At 38.5% G+C, this 27,241-nt stretch overlaps 1 protein-coding gene across 1 annotated transcript; it reads left to right on the top strand.

The window, feature by feature from the left end:
• Positions 1-4,699: 4,699 nt before the first annotated feature.
• LOC115448930 (O-acyltransferase like protein) lies at positions 4,700-26,915 on the top strand. The gene is made up of 12 exons (XM_037436755.1): positions 4,700-4,788; positions 11,887-12,023; positions 13,641-13,783; positions 14,021-14,235; positions 22,292-22,485; positions 22,789-22,961; positions 23,170-23,355; positions 23,783-23,962; positions 24,282-24,432; positions 25,330-25,513; positions 25,866-26,008; positions 26,545-26,915. The coding sequence occupies exons 1-12, from the start codon at positions 4,710-4,712 to the stop codon at positions 26,707-26,709; spliced, it is 1,950 nt and encodes a 649-aa protein (XP_037292652.1). The 5' UTR covers positions 4,700-4,709; the 3' UTR covers positions 26,710-26,915.
• The last annotated feature ends 326 nt before the right edge of the window (positions 26,916-27,241 follow it).

Raw genomic sequence — 27,241 nt, 5'->3', positions numbered from 1 at the left:
TGGCGCTTGTTTTCGGCTGGAATCTCCTCTCTTATCTATTTTTTTTTGTAGCTAACAATTCGTTTGTTAGTCTGGAAAGGGTCGGCTTATACAAACACCAGACTTTTGGGGAGCACTTTAGGCGCTCGCAACCTTTAAAAACTAAGCGACCATGCTGAGAGCAATTCATTAACAGGTTACGAAACTCAGCTCAGGATGTTCACTGTGAGAGAATGAGATATCAACAATTATGGATGCGCGTAGTCGTAGCGAACTAACAATCTAATCATTACTGTATTCGTCGACTCACGGGCTGGAATTATTAGAAGGGCCGGGGGCGGCGAGGACGGAACTGCGGTCTTGTGGAGTGTAAGAGTTTTAAGAACTCATTTTTACGATGAATAGCCAGAATGATATCGTCTTCTGGGTTTGTCAGAACTGAACGCGGCCGTCTCCATTTAGCGCGGTCGGCTTATCTAATGTCCCTGGTGTCAAAGGCGAAGTGTAGTGCTTTTTTTATTTTACCAATTGGTAGATCTGTTGGATATGTTCTCACTGTCTATATCTGCTGCTAAGAATTAGAATGAAAGCGCACTTGTATTTAAGCTGAAATAGCATTGTAATTCGTTTATTATGTTATAACTAAGCATAAAGCTATATGACTTAGGATGCCGAGTGCAAGCGCTATGTCACGGAATTTGATCGAAATTTAGGATCAGGTGAATAACGTACTCGTCTCGTCTTTTAATAATTCAAAAATATAATGGTACCGACATTAAACGTAATATATTTGTCACGAAGATATAACAGACAGACAAAATCAATTACTCTGCCACTAATATTATTAATATGTAAAGGGCCTTGACAACAATGATTTACTCTACATTCTATCAATTTTAAACTTTAAAATATGTCTAAAAATGAAATATATGTGAAAAACATGCAAATTAATTATAATCCGCCTAATTATTTTATTTCGATTTATTCTGACATTGTTGTTCTTACACAAGGCCGACCAAAGGCCTGCTGTTAACCGGATGATAAATTATTATTGTCCTCATACAATAAGCGCGAAAGTTTGTAGGCTGAATCACTGACCATTAAACAAATTTAACACACGGATAGACTAAGCCCTGCATAAAAACTAATATTGCTAAAATACACTTTAGTGTCTTTATCTCAGCAAAGGGTTTTATACCAGGAAGTCGAGAGCAAAATCCAGTGATCCGTTAAAACCTACGAAGCTAGATGAATTGTAGATATATTGTTGACCTAAGTAAGAATTTGGAGATTAACCGCAGCGCTAGTCGCTTTCATTGTTTTGTCCACGGAATAGTCTGCCTGGCTCAGCAGTTACACATTTAATCTCTCCTTTACAATATTACTATTATATTATTATAGGAGTCAATTAGTATGTAAGCAGTCATCTGGTCACCACATGAAACTAAATACAGTCTCATGATGGAATGGATTCAAAACAAATTTATTAGGTATCTGTACCAGACACTGTATGGTGTATATCCCTTTTATCCTTTAATGTATCCGAATTTGTTTATACTAGGTATGGTAGGTTACGAGGATTTGGCAACTAGGCAAGAACTAGCATTAGTAACATACTTGTTTAAGTTAATACGTGGCAAGATCGACAACCCCGGTTTGCTTGAAGCGGTGAAGTTTTCCGTGCCTGACAATTACCTCGGTATGAGGAGGCGACCGCCGCTGCTGGTGGTGCCGCGTGCAAGGACCAATTTGCTTAATAAGGCACCTATCACACGCGCCTTGAGCACGCTTAATGATGTTGCAAAAAAAATTGATATATTTTTGGGTACTCTGAGTGATATCACTAAGATATCTCTATATTTAATTTGTTATAGTACCTAATTTTTAAAGATTGTTAATATAGATTTAAGACTAATTTTATAGTATAGTATAAGTAAGTAGTACCATAAGAAACTCAACACTACTGTATTAGGGCTACCCTGTAAAAGGAGTTGTTAAGTGGCAAATAAAATAAATAAATAAATAAATACTATTTATCAAAAATAACCATCACTTACGAGGGTCCTTTGTGGGCTTGCCCCGATATTATTTATTTTTATTATTAGCTAGCTTTTGCTCTCGGCTTTGTGCGCGTGAAAGAGTGTAATGTATGTTATCTATAGTTCATTATATGTAGTATTTGTAGGTACTTGTAAAATAATATTTTCAACACTACCGGCATGTTACATACCTAAATAAACAGTCCATTCTATACCGCGTTTCATTGTGCATCTCGTATTTACATTGGCGACGATTTTTTGGATTTAACCAAAATACCATACCGTAAATTGTCCGAATTTTGCCTCAACGAAAGCAAAATCTGGTCCGCGTACATTAGGTTGGTGAATCAGTTCATTTTGTTAAATGTTATTAAAACCGAGTTACACGTGGCCACGTGGTTAACGCATGTCGGCGCACAGACTTACCAACTTATGTGCGACTTGTGTGCACCAAATTTTCACGAAGACAAAACGATCGAACAATTGATCGAGGTAGTGACTGGCCATCTGGAACCCAAGCGATCGGAAATAGCGGAGAGCCACACCTTTCGCCAACGACGTCAAGTAGAGGGCGAATCGATCGGCGTATTTCTGCAGAGCCTCAAACAGCTTGCTACTGATTGTAACTTCAAAGCTACGCTGGAGGTGAATATTTGTGATCAGTTGAAGAAATGCACTCGCAATTGTTCGCTGAGCCGTCGCTGGATTATTTTTCGGGATAAAAGTTCCGCTGTACATTATGTCATTCCCAGAGTCTCAAATTATCTCTTTAATACGACTTTATTTTACAACATATTTTTTAGATCTTTAAGAGGAATAATCCCGGCATACATGATTATTACGTAACCTTAAACGTTTACGCAGCGCACACAACTGAAGCTGTTAAAAGTAATAAATATTCCCCTTCGTGTTCCTTTCTTTACATTTGGCCTATAGCCTTCCTCGATCAGAAGGAATATCCATCACTTAAATAATTTTTCAATTCTAACTAGTAGTTCCTGAAATTAGCGCCTTATAACAAACAAACTCTTCAGCTTTATATAATAGATTGTTATAAATCTTACCTCCCTTAATGAATTAGATTTTGCTTAATTGGACAAAAGTGATGGCTGATTTCTGCCAAACCCAAATGAAGTCGCTGAAGGTGAAATTTTAATACAGCGCCATCTATACGTCCGTCGTAGAATAATTTTTATAATGATAAATAGAGCTCAAAATTAATAGTCTGATTGTAATAAATACGAATACTTTATACGTTAGATGGCGTTATTAATTACTGTGCTTTTCTACCGCTTCACCAGATGGCAGAGAAAATGTTATTTAAAATATTGCATAGGTATAATATTAGCAGCATAAAATCATTAATTCAAAAAATATATTTTAACATTATCTCTATATTGTAGAAATTTATTAAGACAATCGAAGGTGTCCATGTGTTGCAAATGCCTGTACTAGACTCTACTAAGACTGGTCTAAGATGTTCACTTATCGTCCTACGAATCGAGTTATGAATGGCCTCACTGAGGAGGACGCGCAAAACTGAGCAGAGTGGAGGAGGCGTAAGAGTACGAACAACCCTGACATAAGGAAGAAGAACATATCGCCTTGATAATAATTAACAGCAAAACTGTTTTAAGGCACCTGATAAATAAATTAAATATTCTGTAATGAATTTCTTATTATTAAATATAGTTTTTGTTGAGAATTTCGAAAGTATACAGTCTGACTAAGATTTAAACTCTCTTAGGAGTAGAAGGCTGAGCTAGCAGTGAGATGGAATCAGTCTGATACAATTTGTACAAATGGTAGAGACGCCTTGTTTTATTTTGATTACAAGTTGTAACGGTTTTCTTGACCGGAGTAATGCTACTATTTCTCAGAAAGTATTGTTATACTTAGTAAATACTGCATGTTATATCATTTTGGTCGAACGTGACTGATCTAATCGATTGTCTTGCCTACGTGATTAACTAAGATTTCTTTTGTTTTCCTTGAGTTCGCTCACACATCACGCTTGTCGCAACTGTTGACGGCAGACATGTGTCTATTCACGTGTTAAGGCGCCGCGCAGACTCTTTTAGGCTAAAGCACTACACTACTATGAATTGCTGTAGTTGTTGATGTAACTATTTGTCTTTAAGTTTTGCTTGTCGTTGGTTGTCAGACGAGGCTATAGTAACTAACTCGCATTGAGCCAGCATTGTGGTTTATGTTCCAACCTCCCATAACCGTGATGTTCCCGAGCAATTAATGCTTTCATGCCAATTCTGGTTGCATGTTAGCATCTAATTAGATGCTCCTTATGGTCTATTGACAGACCATAAGGAGTAAATTTGTGTATTTCGTTTTTATCACAACAATGGGTTAGTTAACACTCTTCTCCCGTTCTTCGTTTTCTTTATTTTTCCTAATCCTTCCTCTTAAGAAACATCACCAGTACGCCATTCGTTAACAAAAAATCCTTGATAATCACTACAGCACAATAAAAACTCAACAAAGTTGCTAATTCACATCACAATTTGTGATCGTACCCTCGCGGTCGAGCCGGCCCATTCATGTACATACAACCGGCTGCAACTGCCTTACATTATCCATTGAATGAAGACAGCCTTATGGTAAAGAAAGGCAGCGGGGCAGTAAGCAGTGGTGGGCAGTATTATGCAAGCCGGCAGTCAGTCGCCAGTCATAGCAATGTCGCCGCGCGCGCTCCTCGCGGCCGTGTGCGCGCTCGCCGGCGCCGCTCTCGCCGGCCAGCCCTACCAGATCACCGGTACGATCAACAGGGAAGGCATCTGTCTACCCTCCTTATTATAATCTAGTGCTTTCAGCTAAGGGTTAATCGGAGAAGACACATTCACCTTTCTGTAAAATTGCCAATTGTGTGATCACCTGCATCTTTCCTAACTTGATTGAACTTAAGTACCCGGGTATTTTAGATTTACGTACAAAGGGTAGGAAGAGACGCACCTAGTGCGTTCGCTGACTTTATTTCCGTTTCATGGTGAGGCGATTGCGATATTATGCAATATATTTGTATGTTTTTTAAAATGTTGGAGTTTGGTTTCTGTCTTAGTTTTAAATTTAACGATAAAGATATCCATACATTCAAAGTGACAAAAAACAATTTGTATTCCGCCTTCAAAGTGTATTTAAGAAGTATATGTTTTGGAAATAAATGGTGCAACGTCGATTTCTTTATAACTTTAATTACATTAGTGCACACTATAGTATAAAAGGAGAAAACAAATTGTAAACAAAAGATTAAAATGTACTTGAAGAGGACGTATTCAATTATTATTTTCTTTCAGCTATAATTTTGTAAAGTGGGTTTATAGTAAACATAAAGTGTCCGTAATCAAACTCGCGATATTTCGTTGTGTCGGTGTCAACTGCTGGTTTCTCAGCCGACATTTGCCGGTTTTATCCATAACATTTGTGAGTTTATAACTACCGCGCAAGTATTGTAAGAGAAGTTATAATAATTCAATGATTAACGAACGCTATGAGCCAGGCTTCTCGGATTTTTGAAAGAAATCACTGAGACTGAGCTGCAATAATCTATAAGAATTTCAAATAACATTGAACTATTGTAATATAACTAATTAATAATTAATATCATTACGCTTTTGTGGTTTAAGTCGGTTGCTTTAAGTGTAATAATATTTTTTTTACAATGTATTCATAATTTCTAATACTAACCACTCTCCATAAATTACGACCAGTGACACGCTATTATTCTGCTACCCACAAAGGTAAAAAAATACTTTACAAACAGTTAATACATACATCCTCTCTTAAATAATTAAGAAATTCGCTAACTAATTTAATCAACAATACGGCAAAATATAATATTTTCAGTACGTTTAGTATTTTACTCCACTGACTAGGTCTAAAGAATGCTCGCTAAAACCGATAGGTACATAGCTATCGCTAATAATGATATAGTGAAATGTAGTGTATAATATCCGGTAAGAAATAGATAATGAGATGCAAAGTAAAGTCCAAATGCAATGAAATCACCGCATTTCAATATGCTATGACTCGATATATGTAAGTTAATATACTATTAGCGGCTACGTGTTAAAATTACCAATAGTATTCAAAAAGCCTAAACTATTTATCTAAAAATATTCCATGGTACCTAATAATTACCGTATATACAACACTCAAGGAGACTGGAATTTGTGCCCGATATCATCCTCCCGCTAAATACTAACATTATAGAACGGAATAGACGATAAGTGCTTGCCCTGGTTGCAACATTGCTTCTCCCTTTGGAGATGGAGACGTGATGTAAAAGAATACAAACTCACACTGTTTGAGGAAATGTGGGTGCGTTATTGGCCATTGAAGTTGAGGCATAGGGAAATTTCCAAGGATAACACTTAGTAGAGCAGTCTTCATAACAGATTATTTTCCAAGGGGCAAGGGATCTATTGAGCATATGGTAAGCTTATTAACCATAAACAAACCGTCACTTTGCACTAGTTTTCTTATTCAATCTGCCGGGTTTTACGAGGTTATACGAGGAAAGTGATCTCACTGGACCTGATGATAAGTGAAACGGAGTCCAGATGTCGACTGACCAGATATAATTATCCCTCGCCAGTTGACACAATTATGCTTGCCTTAAAAACCGGTTTATTTCACTGTAAATAAGATTGTCCGTCTGCATTTAAAATGTATTATCCGTGTTAATAATCTTCCATTAAGGGCCTGGACATCACGATTTCTTCATTTCAATGTGTTTTCAGTAATAAAGTACAATAATACTAATGTTTTTTATCCAGATTATAATAACAAATTCTATTTAATGGGCTACACTAAGTTGTGCCTGTATCGTGCACATCCGGTTTAATTTCAGATTATTATGCATTTTAATGTATCGTAAATAAAAACAATTATTATTCTATAGCATAGATGTGTGTGAGTTTTGTTATGTAATAATATAATATATACCAATATAATGTTCTGAAATTATCAAATTATTCATGTATTTAAACTATATTTATATTTAAATATTTTAACTCTAACAAAACTAATTAGAATTTGTGTAGTCATCACGCTGAAGCCAGCTTTGTCTACCATGAGAGGTGCGACTCGGCTGGCGCCGCGCCAGTCCCGTGGACAACAAACGTAAATCGCAACGCAACGAGAACTTATTAAACATGGCTTTATTTTTTCAATACTCAGTTGTAGGAAAAGATACCTATTGTCACTAACCGGATACAACTTCAGACTCTAGGTTGATATTGTATAATAAAATTCAATACTACATCACCGGGCACGGCAACCGAACTCGAGACCTCAGCACAGTAATCGCACCGCGTATGCACTATGCAGTAATATGCAGTAGTAAACAAGCCGACAGACGTCGTTATTATTCCCTATTTTCTTTGACATCGTCGGTAAAGCAGTGACAGAGACTAGTGATACTTACCATCGTAATTTGCAAGTATGTCGAATAACTACATCATCTTCAGGCTTTGGAAATCTACCGAGCTCCACCGGAGGCTTATGTTCTTCATAAACCTCCATTAAAGATTTCCAGACCGACCTTTTAGATAACAATTACTTACATACGATATAAATATACTTAGGAACCTATCATTAGTAACAGACGTCATTGTCAATGTTTTTTTAAGCAGAATATGTCCAACTCGCAATGAACAAACTTCGTACATCAATTTCTTCTTCATTGCTTCTTCTACCCCAACCTCAGTAAACATTTTGCAAAATCTAAACCAGTTATTATTTTGGCGCGCCATCAATAAATTCGGCCGAGTACGCGTCGGACACGTGCGCTGCGAGTTCCTTACCCCAACACTATTTTCTTTACTACTATACATTAAGTTATGCCTATATCGAAAACAATATTTCTGTAAAGTTCCATATTAATCTATTACGTTTCAAAATAGAATCTTTTGATGGTCGGAGAGCTAGCGTAGAATCAGTAATAAGGTTACGTTGTTTTTTGTGATATGCAGTTTTAGTACGTCCTATACATTCTTAGTAAGAAATCCCATACCTCGAGAAATGTTTTTGATATATTAAAAAAATAGAATAGGTTGATAACATAATAGAGAACGGTAGGATCCGTTGCAAATGTGCCGACATCAAATCAGGGAGCTATAAGGATAGCTGAAGATTCTTAATTACTAATGAAACTGTAATGCAAATGCAGTGTTGGTCGAGTGTTTTGGTTTTGCAAAGCTTATTAATGGACATTCCGCGGTAAAAGTGTGTTGTGTGGTAACCGCGCGTTATGCAAGCGGCCCCGATTTGCCGCTCCGACCGCCCGGGCCGCTCGAACCACGTGCTCTATCGGCTATTTCCTTAGTTTAATTTAAATATGAGTTCGATTTTTTTACCGTATTGTAATTGTATTACAGTACAAATGATAATTTTTTGTCAGTTTTAGATATGGATTGATGGATTCTATAGGTATTATACTCGTCTTCTAGTATATGGCTACCTCGGTAGCGTAGTTGTATTGCATGTGCGGTACGGCAGCGCTCTGAGGTCCTAGTTTCCAATCATAGGTCGAGCAAACATTATCATCGAGCATATTTGGATTTTCTGCTCAGTATCAGCCCGGAGTCTAGAATTTGTGCCCGATATGGCAATAAGGTCGCTCCCTATCACATCATCATTTAATGGAACACGCTTAGTGAAAAGTGGGCGCCCTGGTTCCACCTCTATATACCCCTTTGGGGATAATTGCGTGATGTGTCTAATATATGACGGTAAAGTGTAGGACATGGCTGTCTACCACTGAAAAAGTAAACTGCATGATATATTGTATGAAGTTGATTTGGGGAGCTATTGAAACTCCTATTCGTCGATTCACTGGAGCAGAGAAGAATAATCCACTTCCATATGGCACAGACAACTTTATTACGTTGTCATTTATTATGTTTCAACAAACTTAGCTTAGATCATTTGTGGATTACATAAACTTGCATAAAATATCAGTGATTATAATATTACGTCCCATATTAACGTAGCATTGACGTTTTGTTCATGAGGTTATTTTTTTTAAATTAAAATTTGTTCATTATAGTAGCTCATACAACGGGCTAAAATTTATGTATAAAGCTATGTTTATTACTCTAATACTGTAGGATTTGCTCTCAATTATACTTGATCATATATATAGTTAAAATACTAATATTTAATAGTATTTTAATGAAATTTTCGATCATTTAATTATTTCATGATTCCAGAGTGGGATGCGCACTCATATTGGAATTATTTATTTTTATTTTGAAGGTACATAAATGAATTGCTAAACAAAATAAAAAACCAGACGTGAGCTTTTTACCAAGACACTGACTATTGTTTCAGCAACTTCAGTTTCATAGTAGCGTAGTTCAGTTAGTTTTGAGTACTGAAAGTGAGGTTTAATATAGTAGTGTACTCAAGATATCAATAATAATATTTTTAATCACTTACTAACATAATCAAACGTATGTCTACGAGTCGCAAATTATGCAAGGAAAAAAAATAAAATATCGGTAATGAACTACGTTTGTAGAGCGGCGGAAGCTTCGGGTTAAGTTGTAAGGCGTTACGGTCAATTCTTCAACTCATTGATATAAAAAACTAACGCAAACGTGACAGAGCGATATCATGCAAGTTCATTGTAACGTGATTCATGAGCAGGCGTAGTCGCGACGTGAACACTTGCGCCCGCGCACCGCCGGGCCCGCGCCGAAGCTGACCTATCGCAACTCACTTAGCATTTGTCAACACGTATATACATACGCCGTGTATAATACAGGTGTATACTATAATATCATCTATCGAGATTCAGAATGATCAGTTTTATAATTGGCAAGGACAAGTTTCTCGGTGATAGACAACGCAAGAACAACGCAAATTAATTCATAAAATATTGTGTGGCAGTCGGTTTTCCGTGTTTTCCCTAAAGGCAAAGACATAAATCCCGGGCCCGTAATTTAAGGGTCACACGAAATGTCGAGATTCAGAATACCTATATTTATATATAAACACAAAATAATACCTGACAGTGATACCACTGTTTCACTGAAAACCAATGCGAGATGACTGCTCACTGTTGTATTTCGTCAAGTGAGCTCTTTCAAAATGCGTACTCGCCCGTACCTTTATCTTTAGTAAATATGGATAAGCTATGACCTACGCAGTGGAATGCAACGCAATACTTTGTAATTCAAATTGCTGTATGGTATTTCTACTGTTTATGGGCGGTCGAATCACTTACTATCAGCCGATCGGCATGCTCCTCTCGTCATTCAACTACAATAAAAAGAAACATCAAGAAAACAACTTCACACTTTTGTATATCGATCTACGCTTGTTTAAACACCCAGACAAATTTGCGTATAAAATATAGGATTTCCTTTTAATTATTGATGTTAAAAACCTGTTAAAAATACGAGTAGCTCTTGAAAAGTATACCAGCTCAGATCAGGTTTTACCGCGCTCCAATACTTCGTGCCTCACTGACGTTACTGCAGCGTTTAATAATGCATTCTGCGGCGTGCAAAGGTTACCATGACACGAGGTGGTCGACCCACACGGTAGCGTTGCCAATGTCTCGGTTTTTCCGAATTTTTCCATAACTCTCTCAAGATGCATTCCGTCATCTTGAACACCGAATCGTCTGCGTTGCTTTGAATTCAATTTGTGCCCGATGCGATGTAGAAATAGGCTTGCGCTTTAACACATCATGGACTATTTCAAAAGACCAGTGTTTTCTTTTATGTTTATAAATTGCATCATACACTTATAATAAAGTAGGTAAAGTTTATTATTAAATATATTTTATTTCTAACACATCCGCCGATATATTATTAAAATAAATTTATTGTCAATTCTTTACACTAAAGTTAATTTATTGACATACAGTCTGTTAGTGTGAGTGTTCACATCGTCACCTGCCTCGCCGTTCCAGTTGAGTACTGGTTTTGTTGGGAAAGTCCCTCGCTACTAACAACCAATTTTCTCCGTCACTTATAACCAATTACACATTTCCTGGAACGTAACATTTCTTACATCTGTATCTTTTTGACCTAAATGACAACGCAGTAGAGAAAAATTGTTTTAGTTACAATAATTGACATATAGTCCATTGAAAAGTTACATTTGGGGTTGCGTTTTTTAGAGGACGCAATTTTATTTTTTTGAAGTGTAAGGGGGGTCAGTCTAAAGCTAAAACCAATATTATCAGCTATTCTTACAATAAGAGAGGTTAGAAATAATAATAATAATAGCAGGCAGATGTTCTTTTGTTCCCTAATTGTCCTTTGGGTATTTGGGTATTAATGAGTACAAAAAAGAGTATTATGAATCTTATAAACACACGTTCTGATGACGTTGCAATGGACATTGCTTAACATTGAATTTCTTAACATTTTCGCTTATAACTTTTTTATTTATAGTTTTACGACAAAAGTTACTAAACCAAAGTTGTAGAGAATTTAATTTGCAACAAAAGTGTTTATACATTTTTTGTCAGATAAATAGTTTAAGAGATACATCGTAAAAACCATTTCAACCCCTATTTTCAAGATGGCGGCCGTGGGACAAGGGTGGCGACCCCACAAACTTGGTTTTAGCTTTAGACTGACCCCCACTACACTTCAAAAAATTAATTTATTTATTTATCTACAACTACATTATGTAATCTTATAGTCATACATAGGTACAGTACGACTGTTCAAACATGCGGACTTAATTACAATACCAGTGGCTACAAAGGTATCCTACGGATAAGAGGGTAACAATGGGCGTGTTGCCTTACTTCAAGGCAGCCATCATTTAGCCGCCCTATTATATGATTATAGCACAGTTTGGTAACGCATAGCTCGTGTGGTGTGTACAGAGCAGCAATACTACGAGATGCCGCCGTTGTTCCACCTGGACGAGTACGAGCGCTGCCTCGCCACCCGCGGCGTCTACTGCCTCGGGAGCTTCGAGCTCGTCCCGCACCGTCCGCACCGACTCTACAGGATCATGCAGGTAACTTTTGGGAGAAATCAACGGTTTGAAAAGGAGTAAACCCTAGAACCCTCTCTTTAGCGTATTTCTAGTGATTCTTCTTTGTCGCTCTACATCCAATTGTCCAACCTTTGTTCTCAGTTTTCTGTCAACAAAGATTTGATGACTGTCAAGCGACAATGTATAAACCAAGCACTTGCCTAAGAGGCATAATGTTCAATATTATTATTTGGTATTGTGAGGTTTACCAACGTCATAAGGGGACGACCGCTGGGGAGCGCAACGGTAGACGTAGTCATTTGAAATTCAGAGGGCATTTGGTACTGACAGGTGATAGTGACGCTTACAGTCAGACGGCACGCTTGTTAAAAAAAACGAGCAATATGCTTTTTTGCCATTAATTAGCACGAAAATAATAATGAAGATAATATAATGCAGTGATAGATATTATAAGCTCAACATCTGTAACGCGAGTGAAAGGCGCTTGCATCAGCCCTCGAGGAGGGAGGGTCAACGCTCGGCGCTCCGTGACGTCACAGCACCATGCACCTTGAAACTGCGCTCTTATGTCATCGGTTTTCGGAACAAAACGTTACGTGAAATTACGTAGTATTTTTATTGAATGTTATTTGTGTTTACGCCTTTTAGCCATCTAGCTTTGAACCTGTGCTCTGGAAGAGATTTCGCGCGTGTTATTCTTTTCAATTCACGGTATATTAGCCACTTTTTTGTACACATAGAGAGATAAGCTCAAGAAGCATTAATTCGAAAAAAAATTACCTAATATTCCAACCGACTCATGCATTCAGTTTGGAGCAATCCGCATATATCCGCTAACGATTTATTTACCTTCGTAAAAATCAATTTGTCTATGATTGTTTACAAACCATTTACAATATTTGTTCTCGTTTTAACATCGTCTCGTACATTATATGTTTTGATGTTCATGAGATAATTTGTAAAATAAGGTTATCTGAAGGGTACATTAACCGGATCATTGCATCGAAACCATCACCGGTTTGAATCCCACAAATATATTTATTCCTTATTGGTTATCGCTACCCTAGCAGTTAATTATACCGTTATCGATCTTTATTGGCCTAAATTTGAAAGATACTGCAGTCAGTATAATTACTAGATATTACAAGATTCCAATCCACCGTGACAGGATGATGTGCGCAATTACCTAATGTTATAGGTAATGATTAATGTTATAGGTACTTTATTAAAATGAATCCTGTTGTTTCTGTTTATGGGTACATCTAGCATCCACTATTTGGCAAGCGAGTTTCTTCTACCTTTTTCTTTATTGTTTTGAATGACGAGGCAAGCTAGCCGTTCGCCTGACGGTAAGCGATACGACCGCCCATAAACTGTAGAAACACCATCCAATACCTTGAATTACAAAGTATTTTTTGGTATTCCACTGCGCTCGCTATCTTGAGGTGTTAAGTCTTATTATGTCCAGTAGTTATACTGGCTACAATGCCCTTCAAACCGGAACCCAACAGTGACTACACACTGCTGCTTGGCGGCAGAAATAGACATTGCGGTGGTAATCTACCCAGGGTGACTCTCACATATGAGAGACCTACCACCAGTAATTTAATATTATATCCATAGTCCTCTATTCTGTAGGAGTACTCGTCGAACTGGGTGGACAACTTCAACCACACGCGCGTGCACCGCGGGCTGTGCGTATCGCGCCGCTGCGGACACTACGCGCCGCGGCAGCTGGCCCGCCTGCCCGCGCACGACCAGCACCAGGTGTATGCTGACTGGTAAGCACACGGGAATGAATGATAAATATATTATAGTCTTTTCTTTTGCAAAGTATCGTGTAAAATAAGTGTACTTGACACTAATATTCCATTCCTAATGTAATGGAATCTACTAAATCTACTTTATCTACCATTAGTAATGTTAAGTCTTAACTCTTCTCTGCACTCAATTCTTAGGCCTTATACTCAACTCTAGCACCTCTTTTTGTTTCCTTCTGCTCATTGTTGTTTTGTTAGGTTTGAAACGTGCGTGAACGAGACGACGATATCCGCGTACGAGCTGCCCTCTCGACTCTACAAGCTGGATTACTGCCACACGGGCGAGGACCTGCACGGAAGCGAGGATCTCTCCGCTAACGAGCGAGCATTCGCATGGTTCGCGGCTGCCATGATCACTCTCAGTGCACTCTCCACCATCCTTGATGTCACCCTCACAGAACATACTAAGAAAGGTTAGTGCTAGTTCATAACCTGATATGATTTTGTTCACAATGTGGAGATACTATTAGTAAAACTACATTATCGAGTGACATTTAAATAGCCTAGCTAGTAGCATCAAACATGCAGCTCATGAATTTTATTGAGCCCAAATCGGTTGCACTAGATGTGGCCTTGTAGAAACCAGTAACCACGTTGGATCGCGAGTTTAATAGACAATCTCTACATCTAGATAAATGTGTAATCCATTTTTTGTTTGGAAGTTAATGCGTGGCATAGGCCTTGAGATTAATAACGTCCTCGATTATTTTCTGTGTTATTCATTTGATTTTTAAAGTCTATAAAAAACGTTGTTTCTTTGGTTTTTACCCACATAAATAAACCGAGACCTATTTTAAAATAGATGAATCCATCTATGACCCTTGCACCTACTGCGCCTCGCGCTAGCTGCTGTATGCTGACCAGCAGCAGTGAGTCGCTATGTGTAGTGGCGCTGCGTGTTAGATAACCGAGCCGGTCTGCCGGCGCGCGGTGTTGCGACACACTCCCTGCTCTCGAACGCCACACCTTTGTGCTGTGTAGTGGACAAACACGGGATAATTTATTTTAGATCGATAACGCATCCACCAAAATATTGTTCAGACCAAATTGTCATGAAAAAGGTTATTCTTTAAATAACAATTTAGTATCCTTATTTATGTTCTTAAACAATTAAGTTACTAATTATAATATAAATACCTAGTGGATTTGTTTGTATTGTACATATGTAGGAATATGATCCGTTATTACTGCTGTTTCATTACCTCAGAAGGCTTAGGCTTCAGAAACTCAGCTACATGACTACAGCTTAACGAAATTCATTTTGGGATGAAAATTGGTTGAAATTATTTATTGATGACCGGCGATCACTTATCATTAGTTATTCTGCTTGCGCCTCGGTTGCTGTATATTTGATTTCAACACAAATAATATTAGATAAAATGCGAATTTCTGCAATTTACGCAATATATTTATATCTCAACTTCGATCGGTATTTTTACCACAATTCAATGTGCATTTATACACGCCACCGGCAACAGTAATAACTACCTAGTTTCTTATAAAGGGTGACAACAGAAATCGGGTCTTCAAAATAATCGGACACGTAATTTTAACTATGGTTTAAAGTTTAATACATTTTTTCTATTCAATTTATATTTTATTTTTTTAAATAACCATTTTCTATACCATGGAATTCGATCATTTATTTAATACCTACTCATTGAGACAATTCGTCTGAGCTCAAACACGTTATATCGGCTGATAGTTTTTTAGCAGATTATTTGGTGCTGCAGCATTAACTTAAGGTTGCTGCTATGCTTGAAAATACCCCTGAAGTTACAATACAACAAATTTCAATTCAATACGACCTGTGAAATTAGGAAATGAGCTGATGCTCTCCGAATGTCTGATCAAATCTTCTTAAATTATACTTAAGAACCCTATCAGGATCCGGCACTTCGTGTGAGAGGTACGATGCAACAGACAGACATATGGACACACATCTTAAAACCTTTAACAGCACACTTTTTAGGTCGGGAGTTAAAAGGAGCAGGAATAATAATCGCCTCTGACCTCTCCCCTTCCTGTCCGAACCGGTCGTGGCGACAGTCATATAACACCTCACTTTTGGGTCGAGAGTTAAAAAGAAAACGAATAACTATCAACTTTGAACTTTCTCGCTCTTTCCTCTCCGAACCGGTCCATAACACAATGATACAGGATGCAACACAGAAAAACCAAAATGACATAAACACGACTACATTATGTCACCATGTCTGATTATCGGCATCTGTAGCGAGCGTTATATAGCTAGCGCATATATTATGTAGGCTATTGAAAAACATAATTAAATCAGTTGATTGATTTATGACCGTAATACGCTTAGGCATATCTACGCATTTGCAAATTACGTGCAGGTTAGGTCTGACGAAACTTTTCACTAAAGAACTATTCACTATAAACTGGGGAGAACTCTCTCCTCTACAAACAGTATCGGTAACGCGAAGTAGAAATACTTATTTTATTATCACAGCTGCTTGAATATCAACCTACATACCTTGTAGCACTATATTTTTATATATTTTTTTTGTTCATTTCCGAAAAAGACCCTTATTTTGGTTGATCTTTTGGCTCAGTGACCCAGTGACACGAACCGTGCCGGCAATGCGCTCTTACATCACATTAATTATGGATATAATGCTGTTTAATGGACAACAAACACGAACTTTTTAGATAAAACATAAACTTTAATATTATGTAAGTAAATATTTAATTTACTATGTCTCAGAAATATGCAGCCACATTCATATGCAATGGTAGAGATGATTTTGTACCACGATTTTTATGATGATATCGGATGTAGCTTAGGCATTGTGAAACTTCGTAATTATATCTCGAAAATGTTGCTGCTTGTGTAAACAAAATTTCCTTTATATTTGTTTCACGGGGAATCTGCGTTGCCGCTACCGCCTAGCCAGCTTTGGCGGAGGGCGACTGGACGGTTATGTTGGGGTCACCGTGGCTTACGGCTCGGCGCTGAGCTGCCCGGTTTGGATGTTAAACGTCTCTAACCATACATACAACGTGTCCCAAAATTCAACGATAAGCGGGCAGTAGGGGGTACGCTTGCTTATAACAAATAGGGGAAAAATATATAAATCTAATTTTTTGTGATATTACAGAGACTACAAAAAAAAAATATTTTTTTTTTAAATTTACATTTGTTAACGTAATTTTAACTACCACAACTACAATTTTCCAAATATTTATGTTTTTATTTTTGTATTCGCAACCCAAGTAGCACTGCTATCCATAATACCCATTGAAATTACAAAAATACCTGTAGTTTTTACACAAAAATCAATCAAAATTATTTTTTCTCAATTTTTCTTAAAGATTTTTACTTTCAGTCCACTTTCACTCAAGATGGTGTAAAAAAAAGTATGGACACTACTATGGCAAGTTTTTTTAAAAATTGGCGCAACTGATAGGGATTCCAAAATGGTGTAGTACACTAGGAAAAGTAACTACAAAAAAAAAATATGTACTATATCTAAACAAGAACCAAATTGCATAAATACTTGTTGATACAACATCACTTTTATTACGCGCCCATAATAGGTTTTTTGTTGCAAATTCTTGGAATTGGAATAGGACATGAGGTAGCCAATAAAACAGATAGTGATAGACGTATTTTATACGTTCGATGGAAACAGATAGATGGTATTTTGTTGTTGAAAAATGTTGAATGAAACAAAACAAATGGTACAAAAAATAATTTCACATTTATTTCCATAATTGTTTGCAATATGAATATTACAATAAATGTTCAAATTGTTTGCCGCCGGCATTAATACAGGCACGACATCGCCTTAAAAAAGATCGTTTTATTCGTCGTCCATATCTTCTACCATTTAAATGATCCGCAGCCTGAGCGATTTTTTGGCGAAGCTCATCCAACGTTGCTATGGATTTTGAATAGATCCTATCTTTAAGACAACCCCAGTAGAAGAAGTCTACGGGGTTTAAATCGGAGTGAACGAGGTGGCCATAAGATAGGACCAAGCCGTCCGATCCAACGCTCTGGATACTCTTGGTTTAAGTATTCCCGCACAGGACGGGCATAGTGAGCTGGGCAACCATCATTTTGAAACCACATGTTTTGTAAATCACTTATGGGTGCGTCCTCTAATAATTCTGGCAAGTCGTTTTGTAAAAGTTCAAATAACTATTGCCATCTAAGTTTCCTTGTAACTCAAAGGGCCCAATCACTTTTCCATTCAATATGCCCGTCCATAGGTTAACCTTGAATTGATATTGAGATTTATCTTGTCTCATTAGGTGCGGATTTTCATTGCTCCAGCTATGTAGGTTGTGAATATTTAAATAACCATCTTTCTTGCAAGTTGTTTCATCCGACCATAGAATTTTGTCTAAGAATTGGGGAATTTCCCTGTGCTTTTGTAGCATTACGCGACAAAATACGACCCGTAGTGGATAATCCCGCGGCAATAATGTCTGCACACGCCTGTAGTGATATGGGTGAAGTCTGTGTCGTTGGAGAATTCGATGTGCAGAACTTTTGGGATTCCTGTAGCTGCTTCAATAGTACGTACCGAGGTAGTTGAATCATTTTCTATTTCATTAAGAACTACTTCATCGCCTGCCGATCTAGGTCTTCCAGCGTTTCTCCTATCAGATGGTAAACGACCCTCCGAAAACGCTTGATGCACATTAATAAATACTCGATAATCCGGGTACCTTCCAACATTTGGGTACCTTTCTCGATACAATCTGCTAGCAGCGTTAGCATTACATCGGCATTCTCCATAAATGAGGTGCATATTAGCGTATTCCAACGGTGTGTATGGTAGCGGCATGATAAACGCTAAACCTTTAGAAATACGCAAATAATTCAGTTCACAAAATACACAAACACAGTCCAAAATATTGCCAGGTCAGTTCAATTCGCACATCATTTAATCCAGTCCAAAAAGCAAGCCAAAGGTCGTTAATACGAGAGCCACGTCAATTGAATACAGAACGGTACACAGTAATCAAAGGAGCAGAGCGTACTGACTACCCTTTTGTTATACTACAACGAATATAAAAAGAGAGATAGAAAGAGTATTTTATGTAGTCTATCTTTCTCTCTCTAACTTCTAAATTTTATCGACTACCTCATGTCCTATTCCAATTCCAAGAATTTGCAACAAAAAACCTATTATGGGCGCTTAATAAAAGTGGTGTTGTATCAACAAGTATTTATGAAATTTGGTTCTTGTTTAGATATAGTACGCATATTTTTTTTGTAGTTACTTTTCCTAGTGTACTATACCATTTTGGAATCCCGATCAGTTGCGCCAATTTTTAAAAAAACTTGCCATAGTAGTGTCCATACTTTTTTTTTACACCACCTTGAGTGAAAGTGGACTGAAAGTAAAAAACTTTAAGAAAAATTGAGAAAAAAATAATTTTGATTGATTTTTGTGTAAAAACTACAGGTATTTTGGTAATTTCAATGGGTATTATGGATAGCAGTGCTACTTGGGTTGCGAATACAAAAATAAAAACATAAATATTTGGAAAATTGTAGTTGTGGTAGTTAAAATTACGTTAACAAATGTAAATTTTAAAAAAAAATATTTTTTTTTGTAGTCTCTGTAATATCACAAAAAATTAGATTTATATATTTTTCCCCTATTTGTTATAAGCAAGCGTACCCCCTACTGCCCGCTTATCGTTGAATTTTGGGACACGTTGTATATAACCTAAAAATAAAAAATCTCTAACCATACATAAAAACAAAATCTCCGTGGCGCATTAGGAACGACTGCGGACTTCCTCCAACGGAAGTGTCTAAGTTGTCTGCGCTACCATCCATCCCGGGGATTACCACACACTGACGGCGGAAGGCGCCCTGCCGCCCGCCCGCGACCACCTGATGACCACCATAAGTCGCCTTTCACGACAGGCAGGAATTCCCAAACACCCCCAATCCGCAGGGAGGGCGGTAGACTCCGGTCAGTCGTCGTCTACGTCTTCATCGTCTACTCTGGCGGCAGGAGGGATCCTCATGGACACAACTCCTCTAGTCTAACATTAGATAAGTTTTAATTTTAAACGCCCAAGTCATTAAATTTGTACGACGGCACAACCAAATGATAGGTTAACACCTAACATTCATATAACAGTAGTTGTTGCTCTCGGCTTCGCCAGTGTGGGAAGTCGTTCCCGCTACAAAATACCGTAGACCACTTCAGCGATCCTTAGAGCCATATGTACGACGACGCCAGAGCCATTGACTTAAAAACCCCATTAAAAATTCATATACCTATAGGGTAGTAAATCACTAAAAAAATACCGTTAAATATGTTAATCCCAAATATGGTCCTCAATGTGTAAAATTTCCTTCAAGTTGGTTTAGCGGTTACTGCGTTTACTTCCAACAAAAACCCAAATAATCGCACTTATAATGTTTGTAAGATGAGGTGGTTCAGGCAACTTAATTACAAATGTAGAGGTAAAAACAGACTTTAGTCCAATTGCAGCGAACTTTCCAAAATCGATTATGTTATGTAATAACGCATGTTCAAAGTCCTAATGTATTTCACTTCTCAGAATAAATTGCGAATAACCCAATAATAGCTGCACATATTATTTTGCCGCTTTCTCAACTTTATGTAACATTAGTATCTTTGAAATCAGCATCGTCATACTTAATTATATTAATTTAATTTTGCACACAAGACTTATAAAAAAGTTATTGTTTTTGAAATTCTTCGCCAAGCAAAAATATTGTACATATTGTGGTTTGAAGTAGGACCACTCGTCACCTAGTATAATGAGGGATGACTTATCACATCACACTTGACATGTCATAATTAAAAACACCTAGGTAAGTACTATTTATGAATTATGCATAATTGACGTTTACCAAAATGTAAGCATTCTGTCACCTTCGTTATATTAATTCGACTTTACTTCTAGTCCATTGTCCATTGATAATATTTTAAAAGACTTAAAAGTCAAAATGCTAATGAAAAACTTACTTAGGACAACTTCAACACAATATTATCAGCTATTCTTACAATAAGAGAGGTTAGAAATAATAATAATAATAGCAGGCAGATGTTCTTTTGTTCCCTAATGGTCCCTTGGGTATTTGGGTATTAATGAGTACAAAAAAAGTATTATGAACCTTATAAACACACGTTCTGATGACGTTGCAATGGACATTGCTTAACATTGAATTTCTTAACATTTTCGCTTATAACTTTTTTATTTATAGTTTTACGACAAAAGTTACTAAACCAAAGTTGTAGAGAATTTAATTTGCAACAAAAAATGTTTATACATTTTTTTTTGTCAGATAAATAGTTTAAGAGATACATCGTAAAAACCATTTCAACCCCTATTTTCAAGATGGCGGCCGTGGGACAAGGGTGGCGACCCCACAAACTTGGTTTTAGCTTTAGACTGACCCCCCTACACTTCAAAAAAATAAAATTGCGTCCTCTAAAAAACGCAACCCCAAATGTAACTTTTCAATGGACTATTCATTTTCAAATAATAACAGGAATTTCTTATGTCATGACTTTAAGGAAGTGTTAATTGATTGTTTAACGAGTATACAAGCCATTAGCGCGATTGTTTTGGATATTCTCGTAATGTGAGTTCATCCTCCGCAAATATTAGTTATGCGATTCCGATTATTACCTTGTCGAGACTGTGGTTATTTATTTAAAAATATTGATGTGGCACTTGACCTCACTCAATGATAATGGGCTGCAAGTTCCCCTAAATACTAATTATTATTACGTATTTTTATTTATACAGTTCAGTATTACTTAATTAATACGATTTATAATTGAAATTAATTGCAATTTATTCAGAGCAGAGACGACAAAGAGATATTGTGTAATACTTTAAACTAGACTGAAAAGTTGTTTAATGTCCATTGTTCAAAACGCAGCCGTTTTTTTTAAATTGCAACGAGGCACAATCCCTTTTGGAGTTGTTGAAGTGAATGAGCATTACTCTCGGCGACGGAATCTAATCTGTTTAATTCGGCGCGTGTTACAACACCGTGTGTCGCAACTCGAGGCTCGCAGCGTCGGTCACGCCGCGCCGCACGCACTAGCAAAACACTCCTGAATTTTACTTCTATTAAACTTTAAAATACATACATAAAGAAATGTCTATAATACTTGCAAGTTTTAAATACTTTCTTAAATGCAAGTAGTTTTTTTTTAAATCTAGGCACTCCCACCCGGCATATTAATATTTAGATTATGCTATATTACATATTACGATAAGTACATTAAGAATCGGACATCCTAGATCTATGTTGAATACTTACCAGGTCTAATATCTATAATTACCCTCACGTGCTAAAATGAACAAAAGCAAATAAAAAGTAACTATCCGACCGAAAGATCTAACCCAAGATCTGTGTTCACAATCAAAGTACGGAACCAAAATATTAAGCCTTCTAAACCTCGTTGTAAATCATCCTGTGTTTGGCAGGCGCTCGGTGGACGGTGGCGTGGTCGCTGCGCGGGTGCTGGCGCGCGCTGACGGCGCCACCGCCTGCCGCCGTCGACACCGACCTGCGCTGTTTCGACGGCGCACGCGTCGTCTGCATGATGTGCATCATCATCGAGCACGTCTGCTGGATCACCGTGCACGCCTACCTCGCGGACACCAGGCGCTTCGAACAGGTCATAACCGCTTCCATTCATATAATATAACATCTTGTATAACGTTACATATTACTTAAATAATATCATATGCTAAGATAACCACCCTTATTTAGATAGTACCGCGGCTTCAGGAAAAAATACTGCAGAGATAACCTTAGACTCAACTTTTAACCGATCTGTAGTTACAGCAAATGTAAAGATTCGAATTTATATTTATAGAGGCTATCACGTTATCCATGGACGGTTACTAATCTCTTTCTATTGTTAAAAAGTTAACTCATTCTGCTATGTAAAATAACTGAATTGGGCGTTGTATTGCAGACGAGACGCGCGCTGGACGCCATACTACTCGCGAACAGCACGCTGGTAGTGCAGATCTTCTTCCTCATGTCCTCGTTTTTGCTGGCGCACAAACTGTTACAGCAGCGGCGGCAGGGCAATAGTCCGCCTGCGCTCTCCACCTTCTTTGACACCATGGTCAACAGGGTCATCAGGTACGTTTCTAAGCTGTGATGTCACTGTTACTAAAGTAAAGCAGACACGTTGTGTGCTTTTATGTATGGATTATAAGATTGTAACTATTAATTAATGTTCTGTAAGATTGGAGATAATGTCCTGTCTGCTTTGTGGTACAGATATTATTTAGATGTACTCATATTTGGTTACGTTTTCCACGTAATAAAATACTTATGTGATGTCTAGAATCAGCCCGAGTTACTTCGTAGTGGTGTGGTTCGCGACGAGCTGGTGGGCGCGTGCGGGAGCCGGGCCCATGTGGTCGCCCCTGGTGGGCTCCGAGGCGGCCGTATGCCAAGCCAAGTGGTGGACGCATCTCCTGTATCTCAACAACGTGCTTTACGCGGACCAGAAGTGCCTCATACAGACATGGTTAGTGCTAGCTTTATCATTTTTCAAAACATTCGATAAATCGGAACGATTATTTTTCCAATTTCAATTAGTTGTGATCACAAGCCGATCGGCTCAACGTACATTTTTGTTTATTGTTTTCGTTAGTAACAATATTAATCTATCTACTACCTGACTATTCATATAGATTTATTTTTCTTAATTTTATGTTCATTGTTGTAGAGCCTATTTATATAAAAGTATTATAGAGCTGACATGTTTTAAGAATACCACTATGTAAGTGAACTAAGGTTGCAGTAGGAATTTTCCAAAATTTTCGGAATCACCTTACCTCAACTTCTTTGTTTTAAAGCCTACACGATCATTTTTCATGGCACAGCGATGGTCGCTATCATAATATTAGCCTTGTATTACTCTTCAGTTATTAATATTAACGGTTTGTGCCCAGGTACCTAGCAGCAGACATGCAGTTGTACGCGGGTGCTCTCCTACTGACGCTGTTCCTGTGGCGCTGGCGGCGCGGCGCCATCGTGGTACTGAGCACACTGCTGCTCGCCTCCATCGGCGCTCTGTTCGCGCTTGCCTACGCCAACCGACTCATGCCCAACTACGTTATGCATAGGCCAGAGTGAGTAGTTATTTTTTCACATTGAAGTATAAATGTTTAAAACATTTTTCTTGCCATGTTGTACCATACCAAACCCTGCTCTATCATTCCTGTCTATCATGACTTACCCTATTTTTGTCATGTTTTTAATACGTACACGGCCAAGTGACTCCACTGCACCTGATAGTACGTCCTATCCACTTCTGAACTGTCCTGTCCTGTCTTGTGTTGTCCATTGTTTTTTCTCCTTACTATTTTGCTAACGTTAATAGTTAAACGTTATCTTATTAACACCAACAAATTTGGTTATCTCCGGGTCGCGCCGTGTATTGTGTTGCAGGGCGGTGCGCACGACATACAGCAACGAGCGTTCGTTCGACCTGCTGTACCAGTCGCCGCTGGGCAACGTGCCGGGCGCGCTAGCCGGCCTGCTGCTCGCGCACGTGCACCACGCGCTGCTCGACTCCAGGACGCAACTCGCCGACTACAAGGTACACTACCAACACTACAGCCGTACCTATAGCTACGAACTTGAAAGGACGATGTCGAACGGAGTTAAGAGCAGGCGTCTAAGCCAAAACCTTCGATTGGAGCTTCGAGAGAAAAATAAATATAATATATTTTAATATTTAGTTAGTTGTGCTAGTCAGTAAAATCTGTATTTAAATGACAAGTTTTTCTATAAAATACTTACATCTCATACTTGGTCGTACTTCGGAGACTATACGACGCTGCAAAACAGTACGTGCATTGCTAATGTAGGTAATTGAAGTTAAACTGAGGAAACAGTTGTAACAAAACTGCTTGTTTAGAATTTTATTAATAATATATCTAGGTACTTGCGGGTGTACAGCGGTTGTTTAGGTAATACCACGGTAGCTAACGAGCCAGTCCACGCTGTTCTTACTGTCATCATCTCTTTAGCTAAGTTATAATAATGATATGTGTTCATACTGGTAATAACTCTATTAACTTCAATAACTGTTTTTCACAGTAAACATTAGGTAGTAGGTATACCTAGATTCTGAATATTAATTAAGGATCCAATAAATACAATCAATGCCATAATACCAACTACGCACTTGAGAAAATCGTATGTGTCCATGTTTCACCATCGCATGCTACATTTAAAATCATAGAAGTTATGACAATGTTAGTGGAAGATGTATAGGAAGGGGTAGGAGCAGCCCATTTTAGTGGTGTGACAAAAGGTCTAAAAATATAAGCTTTCATATTTTGTCGCATGTATCAGTACCAGTATGTGGAGGGGCGCGTGGCACTTTCTTTGATTTAATGGAATTTGGCCTTTACTCTCTCCGGCACCACTGCAATCGGCCCGGGGTGGCAATAACTCTCGCTATGCCACTGAATTTTGAGGTATGATGCAGGTGTTCCGCTGGGTCTCGGTGTGGTCGGTGCCGCTGGCAGTGTGGTGGGTGCCGCTGTCGCCGCTGCTGCTGGGCGCGGGGGAGCCGGCGCGCGGCCCGGCCGCCGCGCTCGCCGCACTCGAGAGGCCAGTCTTCGCGGCCTTCATATCGATCGGTCTGCTTGGAGCCATGCACGGCGTGCAATGTGAGTAATACTCTATGACGCGGAAATGACTACACTGGTCTCTTTTCCAAACAATTGAATGGCAGCCCCAACAGAACAAGTACAAATACTTACCTCCAGAACAGAGTAAAAGTAAATACATGAACAAGGCACTGCATCATATACCCAACTTTTAAACCAATTGTCGCATCCCATATCGACTAAAACGATTTTTGAGACGATATATAAGCTTGCATAGTTTTGCTACTGTTAAAAAAAGCTAAAATTCTCATCTCAATGGACATTTGCGTCCAATCATGCTACTAATAATAACCTAAATATTGTTACATTATACCAGTCTGCCTGTACAATAATGATCCATTATGTGTGGCAGCTCCATTTAGCGAGGTGTTGTCGTGGCGCGGATGGTCGGTGCCGGCGCGGCTGTCGTTCGGCGCGCTGTTGCTGCACATGCCGCTCAACAAGGCGCTCGTCGGCGCGCGGCTCACGCTCACACAGCTAGATAGACAGACCGCGGTAACAAATATACCATTGTTTCTTCAACCTCGTTTCGCAAAGAAAATCGAGTTGACTCCAGGTGTTTCTCAATTTTCAAAAAAAGGAAATAGTTTAATAATAAGCAACACAGCTTAGTCGACTGTTGAAAAACCTACATGAATGGTGCATACCTGACTATGTAGTTCGGCCCTAAAAGTTTTGTAGAACAGAAAAGCAATATATAATGTGGCGCCTGGTATTCTCCGAGTACACTTGATGAGATAGCGAGAGTTGCAACATAAGTTTTCATTTAACCATTTTCCTACTCTCTAAAAGTAAGTAACGATTAAAATTTTTCAGGCAATATGGTTTTTATAACCAGGAGACTATAGACAAATATGTCCCCCCCCCCCCTCCTTTCCTGTAAAAACAAAGTGTGTTTTTATCTCGTATCCAGTACTATAACTACGACGGTATCTGGTATGCCCACATCCAGGGTGCAGGAACAGACCAGGACCATATCTAGTTTGGACACTGCAAGCCCCCTCTGTTATCCACGGCGCATGTGTTTGCAGATAGTGGAGTGGTTCGGCATCGCAGCGGTGTCGTACCTGCTGGCGCTGCCGCTGGCGCTGCTGGTGGAGATGCCGGCGCAGCGCCTGTACCGCGCGCTGCGGCCGCCGCCCCGCGCGCCGCGCCCGCTCGCCGCCGCCGCCGACAAGGACCAGCTCTCTACCTGACGCCGCGCGACACTCACCTGGCGATGCAGGCGTACGGACAACTAGCGGCGAAAGAGACTTCTATAGATATTTTTGAGGGTGTCTAACGGATCGAGTAAACAGAAAATATTCATGTTCCCTCACTGTTTGGTTAGACAGTCGGCATCTATGTTAATTTAGCAACAGTACTTGTAATCCGAATTATCAGTATATGTGCCGTAACCCCATTGTTGGACGATTATTTATCCAACGAACCACAAAGCAAATACTGCTATTTTCAATCATAAAAGTGCAAGTATAGGAAATAACTTAAAGAATTCTAAACAAAAATTACGACATTTTCTACCATCGAACCCGATTATAGCTGGTGCACATGATCAACGTAAAGCTAGCCACGTGACCCGCTCTCACTGAAACCTATTATGAGGGTTTATAGTTATTGTACAGTATTGTATTGTACAATAAGGGATATGATTTAAAGGGATATTAAATAATAACGCCCGTATTCAAAAACGCTACTTATCTAAGGACGGAGTATCAGTGTGATAACAAG

This window comes from Manduca sexta, chromosome 9 (genome assembly GCF_014839805.1).
Source record: "Manduca sexta isolate Smith_Timp_Sample1 chromosome 9, JHU_Msex_v1.0, whole genome shotgun sequence".
NCBI classification, from domain to species: domain Eukaryota; kingdom Metazoa; phylum Arthropoda; class Insecta; order Lepidoptera; family Sphingidae; genus Manduca; species Manduca sexta.
This window is presented reverse-complemented; position numbering and strand designations above follow the sequence as displayed.